The sequence below is a fragment of the Pholis gunnellus genome (genome assembly GCF_910591455.1).
Source record: "Pholis gunnellus genome assembly, chromosome: 6".
Taxonomy (NCBI): domain Eukaryota; kingdom Metazoa; phylum Chordata; class Actinopteri; order Perciformes; family Pholidae; genus Pholis; species Pholis gunnellus.
In genome coordinates, this window is record NC_136532.1 from 20986078 (window position 1) to 21007494 (window position 21417).

Sequence of the window (21417 nt, forward strand, 5' to 3'; positions counted from 1 at the left end):
TTTTCTTTTTTTCCCTCTCTTGGTCTGCATATGTTTTATTTCTCTTCACTCACGCTGACGTGCTCCATCAGAGGCGTCACTGCAACAGCCCAGTAATCACTTGACGCGAGTGTGTACGTGTGAATGCATCGAGCATTAGTGTGTGTGTGTGTCTCTTTTAGTGGAGACTGGTGCCAAGCAGCTTTATTACGGGTCTCTCACAAAGGGATCACTCGTGCTTTTGTTTGACCCCCCCCCTCTGTTTGATAAGCACTTTGAACCTTCTCATGTCTGTCAGAGGAGTGTGTAGCTGTACATAGCGATTTCCTGTAACAACAAGTGCTCCTTGTTCAGTCTGAATATTTTTGTTTTGTCGGATTTACTTTAAAGAGCATTACATTGTTGTAGAATTAAAGGAGAAATAAACTAGATAAACCGACTGTGTGGTCTGCTAGCAGCGCCTGATATCTGCGCTCACTGATTAACGCTGAACACACACAAAGAAGGAAGACACTTCAATCATGTTTAATGCATGTAGTAGTATACATCTCTAAAAATCAAGAAAATCTTAAGTTACTGTCTAACATCAACGTCTACTTATTGAATACGTAACGGAAAAGAACAACTGAGAGAATCCAGATCGAAAAGCGACAAGTGCTGCTTTAAGTTAGTCATGCTCACTGTTGTGACGGATGGATGTGGTCCTACCGGTTCTAAAGGAACGATACTAGAAAGTGACGACCCCTGACGATTACTAGACTTCAAATCACTGCACAGAAACGGGACATCTGTACCATAATCAGTAGCAGCAGCAGTGGACTCGGAGCAAGCGGAGGCAGCGACGGCCAGCCGGACGGCAGGACGTCCGGCATCGGAGGCAGAGCTGCACGTTTCTTGATCTTAGGTTTGCTCAAAACAACACGAGGAACACTTGGAGCAGAACATTGCTTAATAATTGTTTCACAAAGTATGGCCGGACGACGACTGTCAAAGCAATTATATATTAGAAAGGCTGATCCAAAGAAAGAAGACTGGTCATGTCACAAGAACAAGCGTTTAACTCCTGTTCAAATCCAATCTCATGTGCAAAGTCTCGCCTCCTCAGACCTCTTCATCATCATGAACTTCAGATTCTAATGAAATATTGATTCATTTCGTAACCAACGACATTAATCTCCCTGCGACGTCTTTAGAAACTCATTTTTAAAAAAAATAGACATGGCTTCACCAGCCGACTATTCCCTTTATCTATAAAAACTCAGACAGCTATATTTACAACTTTTGAGTACATATCATAAAGTAGATTATCTCGATCTGTAGATCAGCGTAGGCTCCCTGCCACCAAATCTGTTGTGGGATTTCTCCCATGAAAGCACGCGTCAGAAAGAGAGGATTGTCGCAGGAGACGTCTCCCAGTGCAGGTTTATGGGTTATTGGACGAGGAACTGAGACGGCACTATGTACAGGCAATGGGGCCGACATTCAGCCTGAGTGACGTGTGTTTGTGTTCATGTATGTGTGCTTGCACTCAGGGGTGGATCAAGAGTTTCCCATAGTTTCTCTTCAACCTCCAGTCAGGAGCAGCGTGGAACTGGATTCACACCGATGACTGATCCCACACCTGCAAGACAACAACCGGGGCAAAAAGGTTCACCTTTCAGTTCTGGTACTTTCAAATTATGACATTGATGTTAAATAAGTCATAGTATATTGATTAAAGTCATGAAAAGAGCCATAGTATAGTATGTCAAATAAGTCATACATCCGTCATAGTATAGGATGAAAAGAATGTTGAGGAAAAAGTCATAGTACAGAATATCAAAGAAATTCATAAAAGTCATGTAAAATAGTCATCATATAGAATGTAAAAAAAAAGTCATAAATCAGTTATAGTATAGCATGGAAAGAAAATGTGAAAAAGTCATATATCTCATATTAAAGTCAGTCAAAGTTTGTCATAACAACACATAAGTGCATGCAAATGTACAAAAATGACATTGGTATTTGCTGCAGTTGATAGTTGAGAGAGACGTGAAGCGAGGGATGAAAGAGGGACATGACCGCACCAAGGATGTTCAGTTATACGCACTACATCTTAGCCACCGGGACACCCCTACATTACCTTGTTAACAGGGGCGAGCTGTGTTCGGACAGATCCAGCGTGAAGTCGGCTGCTGTCTCCGAACCTTCCAGGTGACCTCTCCCTGCGACTGTCGAGCACTCTGCCCGGCGACTTTTCCCTGTCCAGCGGTCGGGCGGGAGACTTGTCCCGTCTGAACTCGGTGCGGCCCTCCCGGTACCGATGTGGAGTGCTGGGCTCCCGATGCAGGCCGTCATGGCTGCCGGGGCCCGAGGTCAAACGCTTGGTGATGTGCTCAGTGTAGGTGGGTGGGCCTCGCTTACTGGGACTGCTGTAGAAACAAAGCAAAGAGCAGCATCTCGCAACAGTGTTTGACAATGTTATTGGGAAAACAAGGAGATTTGATATTTCTACAGCAGATGGCACTGTTGGCCTATCCAATAAAAACAATGGTGTTTTCTACCTGTGAATTTGAACTGCAAAGTGTTTTGAGGTAACATGTTTTTGTTCGTGTCATGTAGGTGTTTAAGTGTTTTAATCCACCTACACACATACATATTTTCTCTCTCTTTGGTTGTGTTTATTTCTTGCTCAAACTAAGGAAGGGAGCTGACCCTCTGCTGGAGCCGGTCCTCTGCAGCTCTCCAGTCTCTCTGATCAGACTTCCCTTACAGCAGATGACCCGCAGTTTGTTCTGGTAGGAGGAGGCCAGGTAAATGGCCCCGGAGGAGATGGCCGGGCCAAGGTAGCGTGGGTTGGGGATGTCCAGGTGAGCCAACACTGTAGGACTGGAAGTATAGACAGCGATGTGAGAAATAAAGCTACCACCTCAAATCTTAACTTTGTCAAATTTAATCCAGAGGAAGCCAATCCATCTCACCCCAGAGAAGCATGTCCCTGAACCTCAATGACGTCCAATGAGTTGAAGTAGGTGAGAAACAGGTAGGGCTCTCTGTAGGCTGCACCAGGGGGAAAAAATATAACAATGTGATGCCATATTGCTGATTGCTGATTGATCAAAAAGCAGTAGAAGTTAAATATATTTACCAAAGGACAGAGGCAGACGACTCCACTTAATGTCCTCAGTGCGGCTTCTTCGTCCGTACGTGTCCACAAACACTCCAAACTCTGTCACATACAGAAAGCTTACTATACACTCCTCTGTGTGCCGCGTAATGTGTCAAAACTCAAGACAGTATAGTGTCACTGACGGTGGCCATTAAAAGATATCCAAAAGATAAGGGTCACCCTCCTTTACAAAGTAAGATTTCATGACTTGCATTTTTAGTATAGGTAACAACTAGTTGCTAATGTGTGTGTGGAGTAGTTGTGCATTCAAACACACCGTGAAAACACAGCAGGTATTCCTCCTTCTGCATGCTGCTGGCCACCTGCATAATGGCGATGGGGAAACTGTGGGACGAGGCTGCAAACACTGCTGAGGCGAGAGACACGTCGTTCTTGTCCAGGAACTCTGCGGTGGATCACAACACTATTTTGAAATGATACGTCTTATGAGGCTTATTGACATATTAAGTCAAATGATTCTTAAATTGTATCCTGTGATTGTCTGGTACCCAATTATATTGCATTATTGTCTTGTATTATGTGTCTTGTATTTATATAAGCAGGTACATCTTAAAATAAAGCAATAGCTTGCACACAATCTGATCGAGGTCTGTGTCACGTTCCTGCAAGAAATAACAAAAGTTTGGGTTTTTTTTTTTTTTTAGCTGAAGGTTTTCCCATGTTTTGATTTTGTAACACCAAAACTGCTGTTGTGTTTATGTTGTGATATTCTACTTGTGGTGTCCTCACCCTCAAGCACAAACTGCTTCATCTCAATCTCGTAGAACTTGTTGGTGCCGATGATGATGCTGTAGCTGGTCAGATGGATGCAGCTGCAGGGCTCCAGAGTTTCAATCTCCTGTGAGATGAAGAATGGAGACATGAGTGACAGACAACACTTTGGGCTATTTAGAAACCTTTATCATGACACTAGGTCTCCACTATTTAGTACTTTTTATACTCTATGTATAAACATAGGAATAAATGAATGTGATTCTGACACGTTTTAAGTAGGAAGAACATGCAAATGATCTGCCGCTCTTCTGATTGGGAGTGCATATGTTCTCCAGTTTAATATTCTGTTAACACATATTCACGCTCCTTATGTTGAGTATGATCTATGAAACTACTCGGAATGTTTTATTGCTGCAGGCCGTACTATTAAAAAAACAATGTCTGTTGGTGAGATTTTACCCTATTTTTGATGACATTTAAATGTGGTGGTTTTATGTTGTGAGGGACTCATTTTCCCAGGGCCCAATATTCAACTCTATGCTATTTCAATTTTTACGAGGTCCCACAACAGACATTGGAAAAATGCTTTTGATGTCCATAGGTCCATAGGAACATGGGAACATAAGAACATAGGAACATAGGTCCATGAACATAGGACCCTGGGAACATAGGAACATAGGTCCATGAACATAGGACCTTGGGACCGTATGCCGTTTCAGTATTGTGTTTTCTGCCACTGTGTGTTAGGATGTGATGTGTTGTGAACAAATGGAACTAACGGGTCATACTCACCTTACGAATGCAGTATTTGTTGAGATTCTCGTTGTAGCGCAGAATGGTTATCTTGTTGGGCATAGCAGCACATATACAAGGTCCGTTGTCTATCTGTAAGAAGAACGCAGATGTCACTTTCTCAAGTGGCATTTTTTCCACCGACAAAAAAGAAAGCGCTTTAAAGTCAGGGGAGCTTTATCTCAAGTTTCAAAGAGGAGATGAAGACCTACTCTCCCTGCAGCAAACAGATGGCAGCCCTTCACCGTCTCAAAGATGTAGGGAGCCAGTTCAGACTGGCTGGGCAGGTGGGACTGGGCCAGAGACTGCTTCACTCTCTTAATCTCCACCAGACACAACGCCCTCTCGTCCCCTGCAGTGCACACAGACAGCCGTTACACTGTAGCTGATGTTCCAGCAGGACAAGACAATTCCCATATTAGTCACCATGCTGTCCTGTGTGACAAGACGAATCACATCTACAAGTTTCACCGGAATTATTAGATGGCAGTGTTGATTCTCAAAGTTTTGAATGATGAATAATAATTGTAGAGCCTCAATTATGCCAGTTACTTTAAATGGCAGGGGATATTGGCTTTTTGATTCATGAACAACACTCACTCCCTGAATTTAATTAATTAAAAGTCTAGACTCAGTAGACAGTTATCATCTATTGACAATAACAAAGCTGGACATCTCACCAACAATCATCAGCAGTTTCTCCTGCTCTTTGATGATGTGGATCTGAAAGACTGATCCCAGGCCAGGGATGTGAGTTAGAGAGTTCTTGATAACATTCAGGGCATACAGACCCTCTTCAGAGCCCACCATAACTATCTGCAGCACAGCAAGAAAACATCATTAACATAAGCATAATTATTTCGGTGCACATGGAGCAATTTCAAACAGGAGCAACATGTGGCAAACCGTGGCAGTGAGCCTCGAGCATCTGCTCTGCTCCATGTCCCTTCATAAATTAAGATCATTCCACGTTTGAAAATAACTACTGTGGATCAAATGTGTTTTCTAAATTATCAACATGACAAAATGTCTAAAAACAGCAGATTTGTTATTTAGGAAATACACAAAATATGTTTACTGTATGTGCACACTAAACTACATGTAATTCAATAAAATGTCATTTATGCCTGTACCTGATCTGTGAGGGGGAGGGTGCAGTTGATGTCCAGCCTATCATCTCCCTCCAGCTTTAGGAGAGAGTTTCCCAGCAGCTTCTGTAAGAGCAGAGAGGGGTGAGGGGTCAGCAGGGTCACGACCTCAACGCGACCTCAGGGGGAGGCGGCAGAGGAGCAGAACAGAGGGGGCCGGACGGTGTGCAGGTTAACAGTGTCAGAGGTGGGACCAAGTCACAAGTCAGTGTGGTGTATTTTCCGCCTACACATTAAACAGCATAAGTGTTTGAACTCATGTCCTTTGCATGGAACAGAGATAGGGAGTGTAGGAGCCATGGTTCTCAATTTATGCGCCCGGTGACATGTCCAGATGTTCCTTATTATCGGAGCAGGGTGCGTGGCGGACCAGGGGCCCATGTCCGAGACATGTTTATCGGGGGTCTTGGAGCGGCCAACATGCTACGCTCCTTGTGAGTTATCGTCTCTAACCTCTGGGGATGGGCATCAGCGGGATATAAGAAGACTGAGAATTCTCCGCACTTTAGAGTCATTTTGAATTGGCTGAGACTCTCCGGCCGTGTCGACCGGCCGTATGACATGTGTTGCTTGCTGTAATAAACTTCATTATACTATCAAGAACAGTGTCCGCGGAGCTTCCTTCGATCACCACTTCAACATCACTGCAGCATGAAATACACGACAAACTTGGCGTCACGAGCAGCTCGGATGTGACCTGCGATTCCTCCATCAACTTCATATACGGTGAGCTCCCTCGATCTGATCAGTCATTGGGGCTGTTGTATGTTGATTGCTTGGTCATACCGTAAAATAAGAACCTCTTTAGGGACATGTGCTGTTGGTTTGATGTTTGAAGTGAAACTCCGTGCTAAATTTGATTTTATTTGCGTAAGGGAATACGCAAATGGGGGGAATGAATATAGAGAAGATAAGAAGTGAAGAAAAGAAGTATGAGAAATAAGGAATGAATTAGAATAGCTTCATTGTAACGATAAGGGTGCTAAATAGTATTGTGCTAGATTAATGAGAGTGGGCCCACACAGTCTTAATGGTACGACATGCATATTAGCCACTGTGTAACGATGGCTTTGACATAGTCAGGAATTAAGTTAGAAAGACAAAATTGGGGAAACCTGGATCCAGGTAATTTGAATAACTAAATGTAAAAAGGGATAAGAGACAGAGTAATGAGAGAGGGATAAGCTTAAAGGAAATGATCATATAGAATTGCCGCAAATCAGATAGGTAGTGCCCTCAGTGAAGGAGCTGTAGTACGGGCCGACAAAACCTGGAACAACACCTTATGGTCAGTTTGATAACTGGAGAATGTAGAATAGAAATTCGATTGACTGTTACCACTCTGGCATTGGTTGACGAATGGTGTCTGATGCAGCCTCTCATCGGATATTTACATCTCAGAGGTAGCAGAAATTTTATAAGAAAATAAAGGAAAAAAGCGGCAAAAAGCATGCTGTGTGTCTGTGTTGTGCAAATGTGGTGTTTCTTGGGATAGAGAAATGTGTGTGTGCTCTGAATATCGGGTGTTTACTTTGGAGCAGAGCTAGGTGAAATTGTGTGTGCGTTTGCTACCGGGTGAAATTGTGTGTGTGTGTGAGATCTGGCTGCTGATGTGTTCCAGCTGTGTGCTGTGAGAGCTGCAGAGGAGGAGAAGACATGTTTAAAGTTAAAAGAAAAAACACATTATGATTGAATAATCATATAACGGTTGTGATTTGAGAATGGGACATTTAATAACTTGTAAGGACAGATATGTTGCCCGATGTATTGAATTAAGCAAGTTAACAAATAAATAAAATGAAATGAGCTTCTTTTTGAAGACGTAATGAACTAAGTGAGTTAATAAAATGAAATGAGCTTCTTTTTGAAGACGTAATGAACTAAGTGAGTTAATAAAATGAAATGAGCTTCTTTTTGAAGACGTAATGAATTAAACGAGGTATTGGATAAAAATGAGCTTCTTTTGAGAAGACGTAAGGAATTAAATGAGTTAATAAATAAAACATGAGCTCTTCTTAAGAGGGACGTAATATAACAAATGAGTTATTGAGTACACAATGAACTTCGTTTCAGAAGGGTAGCCCACCGAACCCCCCTCACTCGCCTAAAAATTCCCTCCAGACAGAGGTTGGAAGGTGTGTGTGTGAATGTGCTCAAGTGACAATAAAACTTTCTTGGGAGATACAGAAAATTCCTTTGCCGTTTGAACTGTTTGTTTCATAGGGAAGGGGTTTCATTTAGGAATAAAGTTTATGATGCTGTTAAAGGGACCTAAGGGTTCATAAGAGACTAAATCATTGCCTGTTTTCTTGTCTTTATGTCATTTACGATGAATGAGAATTAAGACTGAAGACAAGACAGAGGGCCGGTGCCTCACGGAGTGTGGCTTGCTGACGTCCACTGGGAGACTTCTGTTTCAATCCACAAAAGGCCGGTAAAACTTTATCCACAAACTCTTCAAAAACAAAACCTGCATTTTCCATATGTGTATGTGTTCTCAGTCGTAATTAATAGGGATGGTACACATTTTTAACCTGCTTTCATTTATAAGCCTAAAAGGATACTAACCTGCTCAAACACACATGAAAGAATACATGCTCTAAACAATTAGGAGAAACAAATAAGTAAATAAATAGAAAACTTGGCAACTGACTGACCAGCTAATGCATTTAATTAATTAATGGCGAATGACTGTTTAGTCTAAACTCTGCTGGCGATTGCAGATGTCAATTTGTTATTTGTGCGTGGTTTGCTCTGATCTGTGCTGTAGTGGACATTCAGTATTGTGACTGTTTGACGATTTGAGCTGAATATTGGGTGATAATTAGACGATTGTCTTACAGAGATTAAGTCCACATTTGGTGACAATCAGTCACTTGTGGGAGCGCGTGATCTTTTGTCAAACATTATGAGTGGACTTTGGGTTGTGATATTGCATTAATGAGCTCTTGCTCCTTTGGCATTGTCAAATTGATATATTGGTTAATTAATTGATGGGGTAATTTGTTGTTTGGTTGATTTGTTAATAGGTTAATTGACTGTTGGTTAGTTGGTTGATTGGTTGATTGCTTGGGTGCTTAATTGTTTAAATTTCGTGATTGGTTGATTGATTGATTGATTGCTTAATTGCTTAATTGATTTTTTGGTTAATTGATTTTTTTTGGTTAATTGGTTAATTGATTTTTTGGAAGAAAAAAAGGGGGGGGGGTATAGAAACAAATGAACAATATGATAAAGGGACAATATGATTTATAATTTCACATTTTAATTTCACATTTTACTTATAGAAGTGTTCTTATTCTGTAGTGATGTTTTGATCTGTATCTGTTCTGTATGCAAAGGATACTGGTTTTCTTTTCTTTCATTCTAGTACATATGAGGGGAGAAGACCACTGTAAGGGTGGTGGATGGTCAGGGACTCCGAGGGGCTGAATGGATTCAGACACTTCAAACATGAACATACGAATGGTCTGAAGGACTCTGAACGTGGACTGGCGATACAACATCCAGATTCAAGGCGTCATCGATACTACAACTGAGAGTCAAGGCTGCTGAGAAACTGCAGTGATATACATTCTTATGTCTTCTCTTATAGGTTACATTAGTCAAATAAAAAATGAATTTTCTTCTTTATGTATTAAATACTTGGGAAATGATTTTTTCTAAATGTAATGGGACCTCGGATGTTTTCTTTGTTTTCTTCGATGTTTAGGGACAGGGGGATAGGCAGGAAAAGGTCCATCGAAAGGTGCGATGGGTCGACCAGCCTGACTTTGGACATTGTTTTGATTTGCTGAGAGTTCCATATGTATTTGTTTAAGTCATTTCCTTACACAATTCGTTTAAATTCGTCATTTCAGTGATATGGAGTACTATGTATGGTTGCCTTGGCAGAGGGACCGTGAGGGAATTTTCCTGTCTACATTGTTCAAGAAAAATTAGCTGCCTGACAGGTTTTTCACTCTCACTTTTATACTCCTTACAGTTGCTTTAATGTAAAAATATGCTGTATGACGGGTTGTTTGTTTGTCATGATTATGCACCTGTATGTTCTCTTCTTTGATTTTTTCGAGACTTTGTGTAAGTCTCGAAGGGGGGATTATGTGGTGTATTTTCCGCCTACACATTAAACAGCATAAGTGTTTGAACTCATGTCCTTTGCATGGAACAGAGATAGGGAGTGTAGGAGCCATGGTTCTCAATTTATGCGCCCGGTGACATGTCCAGATGTTCCTTATTATCGGAGCAGGGTGCGTGGCGGACCAGGGGCCCATGTCCGAGACATGTTTATCGGGGGTCTTGGAGCGGCCAACATGCTACGCTCCTTGTGAGTTATCGTCTCTAACCTCTGGGGATGGGCATCAGCGGGATATAAGAAGACTGAGAATTCTCCGCACTTTAGAGTCATTTTGAATTGGCTGAGACTCTCCGGCCGTGTCGACCGGCCGTATGACATGTGTTGCTTGCTGTAATAAACTTCATTATACTATCAAGAACAGTGTCCGCGGAGCTTCCTTCGATCACCACTTCAACATCACTGCAGCATGAAATACACGACATCAGTCTCCAGTTTTAAGTCCCAGTGAAGTTATTGTATTGTTAAGCCTTGAACCACCTTTAAATTATTATCAGTCAAGATGTCCATTTACAGTAAAAGTACACTTTTAACATTTCTTTCCATTAAGTTTTACAAAAGAAAAACTGTTACATACAAGCACATTTTAGAAATAAATGAATAGGTTAAACAATTATCATGTAAAAAGAACAAGACCTCATACATATATAGTGTTATCAGTGAATTCCCTGTTTTGAAATGAACCTCATTAGTGAAAAGGGGTTGTTTGGGGTCTAACATACTTCTGCTAGAGATGATTAATCCGCCTTAGTTAGAGGCACAAGGAGTACAATTTGTGGTTGCTGTTTGTAAACACAACATTGAAAGTTGGCCCCTCCTTCCCGGCTCAATGAGGGTCGGGGTGCTCGCCAGCGGGTGAAAGCCAACCCCAGATTCACTCTTGTTTTGGAACAAGCTTTGTCTGCTTGGTGTTTCGACTTGCTATATTCGCAATTTTTTTCCGCGCTTTGTTTGCCATTTTCATAGCTTCCTCTCGGATGTGTGCTTACAATCTGGCAACTGGTCGCTACGTTTTTATAGAGGTTGACGCCCAGAAACGTCCCAAACGGCAATATCAAAATGAGGCAACTCACTCTAGACTGGGTAACCTCAATTTATATTGTGTTCATAATCGCAGCATGGGGAATTAATCAAGTCACATGTTAAAAGTTGGCGAAAAAGATGAAGAAAATATTAGTTTCAAGTCATTCTGATACATGCCAAGGTCAACTCCAAATACTCCAAACTCAAGTCAAGTTAATTAAAAGTCAAATACTATTGCGCAGTTTGTCACAGATGAGTCAGTCACGTGTCTTGAGTCCCAGTCTCTAAAGAGGGTGCAGAGGGGCAGCAGGGTAAAAACACAGACGAGTACACCAGCAGGTAAAAACCCGCTGTCTGATCCCTGGTCCTCTGGGTGAGGACGGCTGAAGGGGATCAACCCAAAGATGATCAAACATCTTGGTGAGAAGTTGTGTACTGTGGTTATAAAACAAAACACCAAAGACTTGTTTCAGCTACATCGAAACTATTACATTAAACGCAGAGTTTGCACAGGACATGACAGTGCAGCAGAGAATAGTGAGAGTGAGGAGTGGTCACAGCAGGTGAGGTGAGAGCAGGGGGGGGGGGGGGGGGGAGAGATGACCAACCAACACAATAACAGATACATGCACTACTGCGTGCCTCGTGAAGGATCTGCAGGTGTGCGTGTCAGTCAGTCGTATGTCTATATCTTTGTAACTTTTTACCTGGACCAGAGGAGACAAAACCATTTGTCTTTTGGACACAGCAGCCTATGTTTGCAATGAAACCCAATGGAATGGGTAGAATAGAGCAAATCAACAAAACATGCCCATATACCGGACATACAATGGGGCATGATGAAAAAGCAACAAACAGTGAGAAAGACAAAGAGAGAGAGAGAGGAGGGAAAGAACAGAGGAGAGAAGAAGGTGACAATTAACGACACATATAAGTGAACTGGGGGTTTTTAGTTAAAACTCTAAACCTAAAGCCTATGTCTTTAAATTCATTTTGAATTCATGAATAGCCCCCACACAGTTAAACAGTGAGATTACGACCACAGCCATAGACAAGACCGTTGTCTGTGACTGTGATCATAACGGTTTATATGATTTGCATCAGCAGACATCAAGGACACAGAGAACCAGCTGCCCCGGTCGCCCCTCGCCTGCTCCAGAGATACTCACTGCGTCGGCCTCGGCCTTCTCCCGCGAGGCTCGCCCCCCGACCACCACAGACTCCATGACTGCCACCCAGCGCTGTTTGTCTGGGAAACTGGGAGCCATGAAGTACATCAACTGTCCAGGCCAGCAGGGGGTGTGACAACGGGACTCCAGCTTCAGGACGTAGGGAACGTCTGACACATAGGTAAGGTACGCCTTCAGAATTTACACTCTTACATATTTACATGGTTTCTAGTCATTTATTAACACTCTGGAACGCTGTAAATGACCCCTCGGGGTCTCCAAGCCACACTTGGGAAACAATAACTTCACTAGAATACATTTCTAAAGAAGTATAGAATATAACAACGTTTTGTACAAACAATACAACAACTTTAAACAAAACGGCTGAGGAGAATTCTGAAAGATGAAGGGGAGGAAATGGGATATTTTTTAGCTTGTAAATCAGTGTTGGGAGGGTGATTCCAACAAACAGAGAACAGCACACTTTGTATATTGTACCTGACTTGGCGGTGTTGGGCAGTTCCGATGCCCCCACTGCTCCATGAACAACCACCTCTCCATCTGACAAACACAGGTCAAACTCTTCCAGTGGCTTCACTGAATCTGGAGAATACACACAGAAAAAAGAAAATGACAACTGATCCGCTCTGGTAGATCTATGAAATGCTGCTGTGTGTTGTTGTGTTGCACAGGTAACAGAAAGAAACCTTCTCTGGGCTCTATCTCATAGATGGACACTTTCGTCCCATCCAGCACCATGTATTTTCTCTCCCAGCCCTGGCCTCGCTTCCCATTCCTGCAAACACGAGAAGCAACTGCATTACTACAAAGCATAGATGATCAATGGATCCAACTGTTTTTGTCGGAAACTAAACAAATGCCTTTGTTCAAACTGGTTTTAGTACCAGATGGGTGGACTTTGCCAGACAGAACACAAATAAGCCTGAGAGAACTTGATCAGTAGGAGGGATGACGCAGGCTCACAATGAGGGAGCACAGAAGAGAAACTACTGTGTATGACAGATTTACAACATGACGTGTATGTACCGAAATAGTCAAAGTGAATGGCACAGATCAGTGGGAGAAAAGCTTAAACAATGACAAAAAAGCGAACCTGGGCTGCTTCATCCAGCCCTCCAGGTGCATGTGTCCGCTGGCCTCTTTGAGCTGTTGGCCTGGGGAGCTGCCTTTGTCCCGACACAGGCCCTCAGACAGATGCAGGGAGCAGTCGCTGGACATGCCACACGTGGCTGAAAGGCAGGGGGAGCATTTTGGGTGGCATAATGCGTGACATTCTGAGGAGAACAAAAAACATTGTTATAGAAAGCAATCTCCAACATATGAACAGTGAAAATGTCGTATTTACCAGCCGCGACAGCAATGCTGCTATTGTTTTCACCTTGTGTGTGTGTGTGTGTGTGTGTGTGTGTGTGTGTGTGTGTGTGTGTGTGTGTGTGTGTGTGTGTGTGTGTGTGTGTGTGTGTGTGTGTGTGTGTGTGTGTGTGTGCGTGTGTGTGAGTCATCATGGCAAAATATTGTCCTGGACCACCTACTGTAGCGGGAACTACCAGAGGCGGTTTTGAGTGCTTTGCTTGATGTTTATGTTTCTGTCTGTGGACAGATTCTGTCACCGTGTTAGCGTCACAGCCGAGCAAAATGAAGTCATGAAACCTTCCAGGTGTGTGTAGTTGAGATCAAAATGAAGGTAGGGTTTATTTGTGAAGATTATCTTGCTCAACAAATTGTATAAGTAACAGAAACTTTGTGTGATCCGACTGCAAGTGGTCTCTAGTTTGAATTTGTCATCAGTTCCTTTAACCGACATCTTGTTTTACATGAGGTTTGTTTCTTCATTTTTTCTGTAAGTTTTGAAAAATGAAAGACTCAAATCCTGGTCTTAGACACAAAAATGCAATGTTATTAAAAGGTTAGGCAGAACAATGGGAATGAGAGGCAACAGCAGCACCCATCCCCATGGTTTCACACATCATACAAACCGTCCCAGTAGAAAATACATACAAATAAGAATTAGGCAGGCTAAAGTTTGAAAAACTCACCGAGACAGGTAGCAGCCTGGCGACCAAAGTGCACAGTATCCAGGCACACCGTACACTTGGCAGCTCTCATGTTGAGTCCCACTGTGAAGCGGTGAGGGGTGTTGTGGTGCACCACCCTCTCCCGTTCTCTGTCTCTCTGACTGTCCTTCAAACGACGGCTAAACTCTGAATACAGTCGGGGAACACAGTGAGGGCAGGCAGCTCCGGTATGTCTTTGCTGTGTCAGGTACATTAACATCACTTCAAAACCTCAGTGCACCATGCCATACCCGCTACGAAATCAGTCCAACAAAAGAAGGCTTCCAAAAGAACTTTAAGCTGTTTAGCAAAAAATGCATAAGCAGGTAAAGTCTGGAGACAAAGATGGTTGAAAAAGAATATTGGTTTGATCAATCCCCTGTGCTTGTGCCCTCTCACTGTTGCATTTTAAAAGGCATTATCCAGTCAGTACCACGTTTCCCCACTGTGTGTCAACCACGACATTTTACACAAGAGTCTCAAGTCTCTACAGTTACTTGTAGATAATTATCTAAGATTTGTATTTGATTGAAAAATAAAGCAAACAACTCAAATGAGAATGTATTTCTCATTTTATTTATTTATTATTATATATACGTATTAGCTTACGTATTAGTGTTGATGTTAGCAACATATCATTTCAATTATTTCATATAATTAAAACAATAATATTCTGTTTTCATTTCTACTTTACATTACTTATCTGACGTTCTTGTTGCTTTCTACTTATTTTCTCTTTTCACTTCTTCTTTCTGTTGATGTCACAATCTGCCAGTTTCCTCGCAAAAATGTGAATCACTTTATAATGACACAATAGTAGGATAGGGATCGTCCAGGCTTAACTTGTTGTACAACTTGTTGTAACTTTGACCCTTTTGTAAGAAGAAATACGTTGACTGAATAATACCTTTAGTTTTTTTTTCACAGTGTGGGTGCAAACAGCGTTTTTGTGCATTGCAGAGTTTATAATAGGGTACATCTCTGTTAGTGTATGATGTGAGGTTCAGGTGGGATTGCACTGAGTTAAAGAGCAGAGCAGAGTTCTGCAAATCAGATTGGCTAAGACAAAATGCTTCAGATTTCTAAAGCTGTGCACTCTCTCAGCTTCACTTGACCAGCCTGGTGGGATCTCACATTTTTATAAAAGTGCAGAGCTTTTAAAATCTGGCCTTTCAAGGATGTGGATGAGGCAAAAGGAGAAGAGAGATAAGAGACCAAACTGAGGAAACCATAAGTTTGGACAACTTACTTTCAAAAGTGACCCTCCTTCTCTCTGAAAGGTGTGTGAAAGAAAAAGGATAGTAAGAGTTTCATAAATGATCCTTTGCGAGTGACATTATATGTGTGTGTATCTATGTGTGTGCAGGTGAGGGCCAGTAAATGTCAAGTATGACGCTATAAACCTGCATGTATGTGTTAAGAGAGAAAAGGCTGCTCGGTAAACATTATCCCTTCACTCACCCTCGGGTGTTGCAGTCGCCTTCCTGCGTTCTGAGTTGGAGGGTGCCAGGATGGTCGGACCCTGCTGGTGCTCAGGAGACTTCACCATGGAAGACATAATCATCTGCTGCCGCGCTGAGGCCGGGTTTGCAGAGTTACTATGATCCTTATACTGGAGTCCTGGGGTTGGAATAATTGATTCATTGAGCTTATATCTTTTTTTTTTAATCTAAATGTATGATACGTTGTTTTAGCATGCTGAATACTGTAAACTTTCTTTAATTTCTGTTTTTCAAAGGCGATAATGTTAGAAGCCGTCTCACCTTCCTCTCTCAGAGATCGCAGCTCCGCTCTCATTTTCTGCAGGGCCTCCTCCAGGTCGGAGCAGCGGGAACGCTCTTTGTCCAGAGCTATTTTCATGTCGCTGTATTGCAGAGGCACCGGCTGGATGGAGGGCACAGGGGAAACCTGGCCTTGACTCTGACCCTGACCCTGACCCTGACCCTGGGCCTGGGCCTGAGCGGCCATGGCAGCCAACAGGTCCTCTCGACGACGTCCAAACAGACCCTGAGACACAGGAACCACAATTGTGTTCACCCGTTTAAAACCATTACTTTGCTCCATTGGTTCTGACTCTAATTCAGTTTGTGTTGTAAAAAAAAAAAAAAAAAAAAACTTTATACATTTTCAAGGGTTTTCAAAAACATCCAGACTTCTGTAGGAAGACAGACAAATTATACTCAATCCAATTAAATACGTAATTTGATCTGACCTTCTTCTTCTTGGAGCCCCCATGAGCCTGGGACTGGAGAAAGTCTATGAGCTTGGTCTGCTGGGTGATGGTCCCCTCCATTTTCACCTTCTCATGGGAGTACACAGCCTGCAGGTGGAGCTAAATGAACATCACTACTGCCATGAATTTCTCCTTAAGTACTTCACTTCACACAGAGAGGGTGACAGGGGAACGGGGGATGGATTTGTTTATGTGTCTTTAACAGGGAGGGAGAAACAAGACTGCAAATGACAGAAAGTCCAGCAGGTCTACATGTGCATGCACCTCATTGACTCTGAGTATGTGTTTTTAGTAAGTACGTATGTGTGTATGTGTGTGTGTGTGTGTGTGTTTAGCAGCACCTGGATGTTCTCCAGCTGGTATTCCAGGTCAGTCCTTTCAGTCTTCATCAGGTCGGTCTGGTCCAGAGCGTCCTGCAGCCCCTGGGTCAGACGGAAGATGTGGGTCTTCTGGGCGTCCATCTGCTGCTGCAGTTTCTCTTGCTGTGGACGTAAAACAGCTATTACATCACAAGCTGGACGAGGCAACTTTGCCTCTTGTGCTTCTTACTGCTATATGTTACAGCTATGACTTTACAACCAGAAAATCAAGTAGATGTTTCTGTTCGATTTGCAGCAGAGGTAAAAAAAAAATCATGCAGTAGACATGCAGTAATTATACTACATTTAAACATTTGAATTTGTACATAACACATAAAAGAAAACAACGGGGGTCGTGGCATAAATACATTATGTACCTCCTCCAGCAGCCTCTGTTTCAGATCCCTCTCACTCTCCAGCTTTTGCTGCAAACTGAGAGCGTTCATCTCCAGCATGGCGTGCTTCTTCTCCAGATCATTGAACTGAGAACAGAAAGTTTGCTGTAACTTGTTAAAGAAAAATACGGTGAATTCAAATACTTATTTAATATGGAAATGCTTACAGTGTCGACAAGGCCCTCAGCTTTAAGTTTCTGGTCTTTGAGGGCCTGTTGTAGGGCCAGGATCTCAGCTTTGTGCTCCTTTACTGCCTTCTCCACAGCTTGGCGAGACTCGGAGTTGCGCTGCTCTGAACGCAGCCTGGAGCATACAGCAAACCGTTGTTGACAGTGTTTTAATATGCTTTCGTGTACCCAGTTCTCATCATGCCTACACCAACTCAGAAAATAATTTCATATATTTCCCAGAATATATTTTGATAAACCCAAGAGACTAGGCCCAAGCCTGTTGCATTCAGTGTGTGTAGGCGGAAGGAGCTGATCCAACACTGAGCAACAGCAACATTCAGAGCAAAAGAAACTCTTAACCCTTTCTAAAAATGAAACATGTCTTTTGGTTAAATCATATCATGGACTATTAAAACCAACATGGGTGGAAAAACTCAAACCCTCTGAAGTCTGTTTATCTCAAAAGTAGCTGTACTACAAAATATCTCCATGTCTTAACTCAATACTAAATGGACATAGAATTGCAAGGCAAACTTAACACAAATTCCAATTAAATCAATAAATGTTGCCACACTCGTGAGCGATGTGTGCAAGGAGTTTACTGTGACCTGTTCTGTTTCTCTGTGTCCAGCAGTCTCTGGATGTCCCTGGTCCTCCTCTCAGCCTGGTTCTTCTCGTCCTCCAGTGTTGACCTCCAGGCTTCCCACTGTCTCTCCTTCTCCAGCAGCTCGTCGTTCAGGGTCTCCAGCTCCAGAACCTGCTCCTCCAGCATGGTGCACGTGGTCTTCAGTGTCTCCAGGTTCTGGGATAAAAACAGGATTTAGATGAGAAACACTGTTGATATCCAAACTGTGCCGAGGACACAATTCATCACAAAGGTGCTGTAGCAGGTAGCACATTCTAACTATGTTACATTCTGTTGGGTAGTTCCTCTATAACTTGAAATCAATCATATGTTTTGTATGTAAAATCTATTTGTTAGCCAAATTAGCTAAATAACTAGTAACTATAGCTGTCAATCAAATGTAGTGGGGTAAAAAGTATAACATTTCTCTCTGAAATGTAGTGGAGTAATTAAGGAAGCACATGTAAAGGAAGTACTCATGTAAAGTTCAGGTAGTAGCAGGGTTTAGTCTTCTCTCCAGGATGTTTCACCTGCTGTAGCAATGAAAGGAAGACCTGGCAAGGCTAGTTCTATAGCATGGCGTAAGAAAAATGGCATTACACAAACACGAGATGTCCACTCCCTGGTCTTTCTCCCACAGAACCTGCTGGTCACAGGCCATCTTGCAGAAAGGTGAGCGGGGTTAAAAAGCTGTATTTACAGTAACTTCTTCGTTCACATGTCAGACATTCAGTCAGCCATAGCGCCATAACATAGCACCGTGCCTAAAATAAATCACAATCCCAGACACAGGGGCTTACGGGGACAATATGGTGGCAGCTCAAACAACATAGCTAGAGTTTGGCAACTAACCTACCATGTAAATGACTGTGTGTACCTTCAGTTTTAATTAATATCTCCTCAACTGCAATTAGAGAAACAGCATTGGTTCTCCTGTGGAGATATTTACATCACATGTTTGGCCACAGAACGTTTTGTTATTCACAGGGCGTACACAAAGTGCTGTGTTTTGTGTCTTACAACGCATTGCTTCAGACAAAGCATTGGGAGACAAATATAGCCTGTGCTGGTGCTGCAGCAAAACCACGGCCCTCTGAAGTCCAACGCTTCCACAGCTGACACGACCTGGGAGTGATGGGGATGACACATCCCTCCCACACACCACCCCATCCCTCGTCTATGACTTCCATTGCTGGTTACACAACCAGCAGGGCGGAGAGCGCTACTGGACACCCACACACAGATCCTCCCACAGGGGCAGCGCACACATCACACAGCCTCCTCGCTGCATCCAGAATACTGCACATTACAATGCTGAATTATTCCCAGGGTTTCTGCTGCCTGATTTACACTTAACACTGTCAGAGCTGAGAGAGATGTCTAGGTCACCTGTCAAAGGTAGTGCGGAGATATCACATAATGTGAGTAAGTGGAAACCTGGTGTCTGACTGGCTGCGAGTGGGAAGTGGGCAAGGGCAAGGAACCTGAACTGAAAGGAGCACAACTGTCTCAGACAACAGAAAACTGTGTGTTGTCTCTAATGGCAGCTGATATTTTGTGGCAATTGTCATGCAGAAATAAAAAAAACTGGGCTCAAAAGTTTGATTGTTTGTGTCGTTACTTGGTGATAGACTGGAGAACCTGTCCAATGTGTTAAAGAGAATGAATGGTTGAAAGACAATGTTTCCCGGTTTCATTTTGAGCCATTTTAGGGCACAAACTCCTCTGAAACCGCTCTGAAATATATCAGTATCAGCCAATTCTCTCAACAAATCAATACAACGCACCAATTTTGGATAATTGAGCATTGCATGTCCACCCGACATTCCTTTCTTTGGACTGTCGAAGAAAACCAACATGAGAAGAGAAGGAACACACACATAAACCAGTAACCAGAACATGACCACCAGCAGCCCCGGCACCTGTTTCTGGTTGTTCAGGTGCATTTCACGGTCGGCCACCTCCCGGCGCAGCCTGTCCACATCCTGGCTGAGATGCAGCCGGTCCTCCCTCTCGTCGGAGGCCTCGTCCAGCTGCTTGGACAGGTAGAAGTTCTGGCGGTTCAGCTCGGCATTCTCCTGAGTCAGTGTGGTCAGCTGCTCCTCCAGATCTGTGATTACCTGCAGGAAGTCAACAGGAGTCTTGACCAAGAGACGAACGACTACTGATAAAACAAAATCAGGATTTTCTGAAATCATTTCTGCCCTTTAAGGTTTTTTTTGTCTTTGTTTTGTCTCTATAGACAACAACGAATATAATATTTCTGCCTGAAACAGATATGACTATTAACATTAATTACACATTAGTTTTTTTACATTTAAAAAAGGCTACATTAATTGTACAGGTCTCTCTGACATTGTGCATATAGGCATAGCATTGAGCATATTATTATTGATCTACACAAAAACTTTACCAAACACCCCACACAGTCTCTACTGCTGCATTATTACATGATGCAGCAATCTAGGTTAGTGATATAATGCAGCAATCATTTTAGCATGATTTCCAGGCTGCTTGTTTAACTCAGGCAGCATTCGGAGCGGGCTAATCATTTCATCAGCATCGGTCTCGTTCCTTAATAATCAGCCATGGCTACTGTCGAGGGAAATGAGGGCTAAAGGCTGGTGAGGCCGCCTGTAAGAGCTCCTTATTCTCAGCTCTCATGGGAACATGTGTACCATGCACAACTTCCAGGTGGCGGGGGGGGGGGCAAAGCTTTTAAGTCCATAAATTAGCTGCCTGTTCTGTACTGACTCAGTGCTTCTGCTCCCCCGAGGCAGGGGACTGACAGCAGCAACTAAATACTGAAGGCGGGGCGAGGAAGTCAAAGCTGCAATGGATACAGTGGTGATCCGGCAAGCCTCTATATTTACTTTACTTGTCTGTCATCCCGATCTATAGAGCAACTTGCAGACTTAAAGTAAATCACATCCGGAGCTTTGCATCCTCAGCACGGCTGAATACAAATTGCTCAGTACTCTTTGTGAAGGCTGTGGGTGTAAAGCAAATAAAAGGCCCAGCTAAAGAGGCTGTTAATCAATCTTGGAATTTCCTTGACTGAAATGAATGTTACATTTACTGTACACTGCTAGTACAAAACACAGAAGAACATCTGCTCTTTCTATGAAACAGACTGAGCAGCAGCGGTGCTGTGGAGAGTGAATCCACCTAAAGTTGGTTTTCTCACAATTTATGAATGTAACCACTTTTAGAAAAAGCATTGCGACTGAGATATGGGTGACTGATAAGGATGAAACTGCAATATAAAGATGAAGAAAATTTGCAGAACATATTTATATAACTAGATGTAAAATGTCTTGCGGTTGATCCAGTCTAAAAGGAGTCCTCTTTGATTTAAACGTGGCTCATACAACCAAAATGTGAAAGGATGGCTACTTTAGTAGAGACAGTACAACTAAATCTCTGACACA

At 42.8% G+C, this 21417-nt stretch overlaps 1 protein-coding gene across 1 annotated transcript in view; it reads right to left on the reverse strand.

The window, feature by feature from the left end:
* Positions 1-1576: 1576 nt before the first annotated feature.
* citb (citron rho-interacting serine/threonine kinase b) overlaps positions 1577-21417 on the reverse strand; it is a gene marked incomplete at both ends in the record, with an annotated part of 40257 nt that continues 20416 nt past the window's right edge. The window contains 26 exons of the mRNA XM_079160777.1: positions 1577-1600; positions 2102-2390; positions 2674-2847; positions 2940-3018; positions 3107-3187; positions 3405-3533; positions 3878-3986; positions 4655-4747; positions 4867-5006; positions 5335-5470; positions 5788-5868; positions 11668-11712; positions 12130-12299; positions 12628-12732; positions 12837-12925; positions 13244-13424; positions 14187-14351; positions 15454-15477; positions 15666-15824; positions 15968-16211; positions 16417-16536; positions 16779-16919; positions 17174-17278; positions 17359-17494; positions 17970-18163; positions 19909-20106. Of these exons, the coding sequence (XP_079016903.1) occupies positions 1577-1600; positions 2102-2390; positions 2674-2847; positions 2940-3018; positions 3107-3187; positions 3405-3533; positions 3878-3986; positions 4655-4747; positions 4867-5006; positions 5335-5470; positions 5788-5868; positions 11668-11712; positions 12130-12299; positions 12628-12732; positions 12837-12925; positions 13244-13424; positions 14187-14351; positions 15454-15477; positions 15666-15824; positions 15968-16211; positions 16417-16536; positions 16779-16919; positions 17174-17278; positions 17359-17494; positions 17970-18163; positions 19909-20106 (3411 nt within the window). The remainder of the gene's footprint in view (positions 1601-2101; positions 2391-2673; positions 2848-2939; positions 3019-3106; positions 3188-3404; positions 3534-3877; positions 3987-4654; positions 4748-4866; positions 5007-5334; positions 5471-5787; positions 5869-11667; positions 11713-12129; positions 12300-12627; positions 12733-12836; positions 12926-13243; positions 13425-14186; positions 14352-15453; positions 15478-15665; positions 15825-15967; positions 16212-16416; positions 16537-16778; positions 16920-17173; positions 17279-17358; positions 17495-17969; positions 18164-19908; positions 20107-21417) is intronic.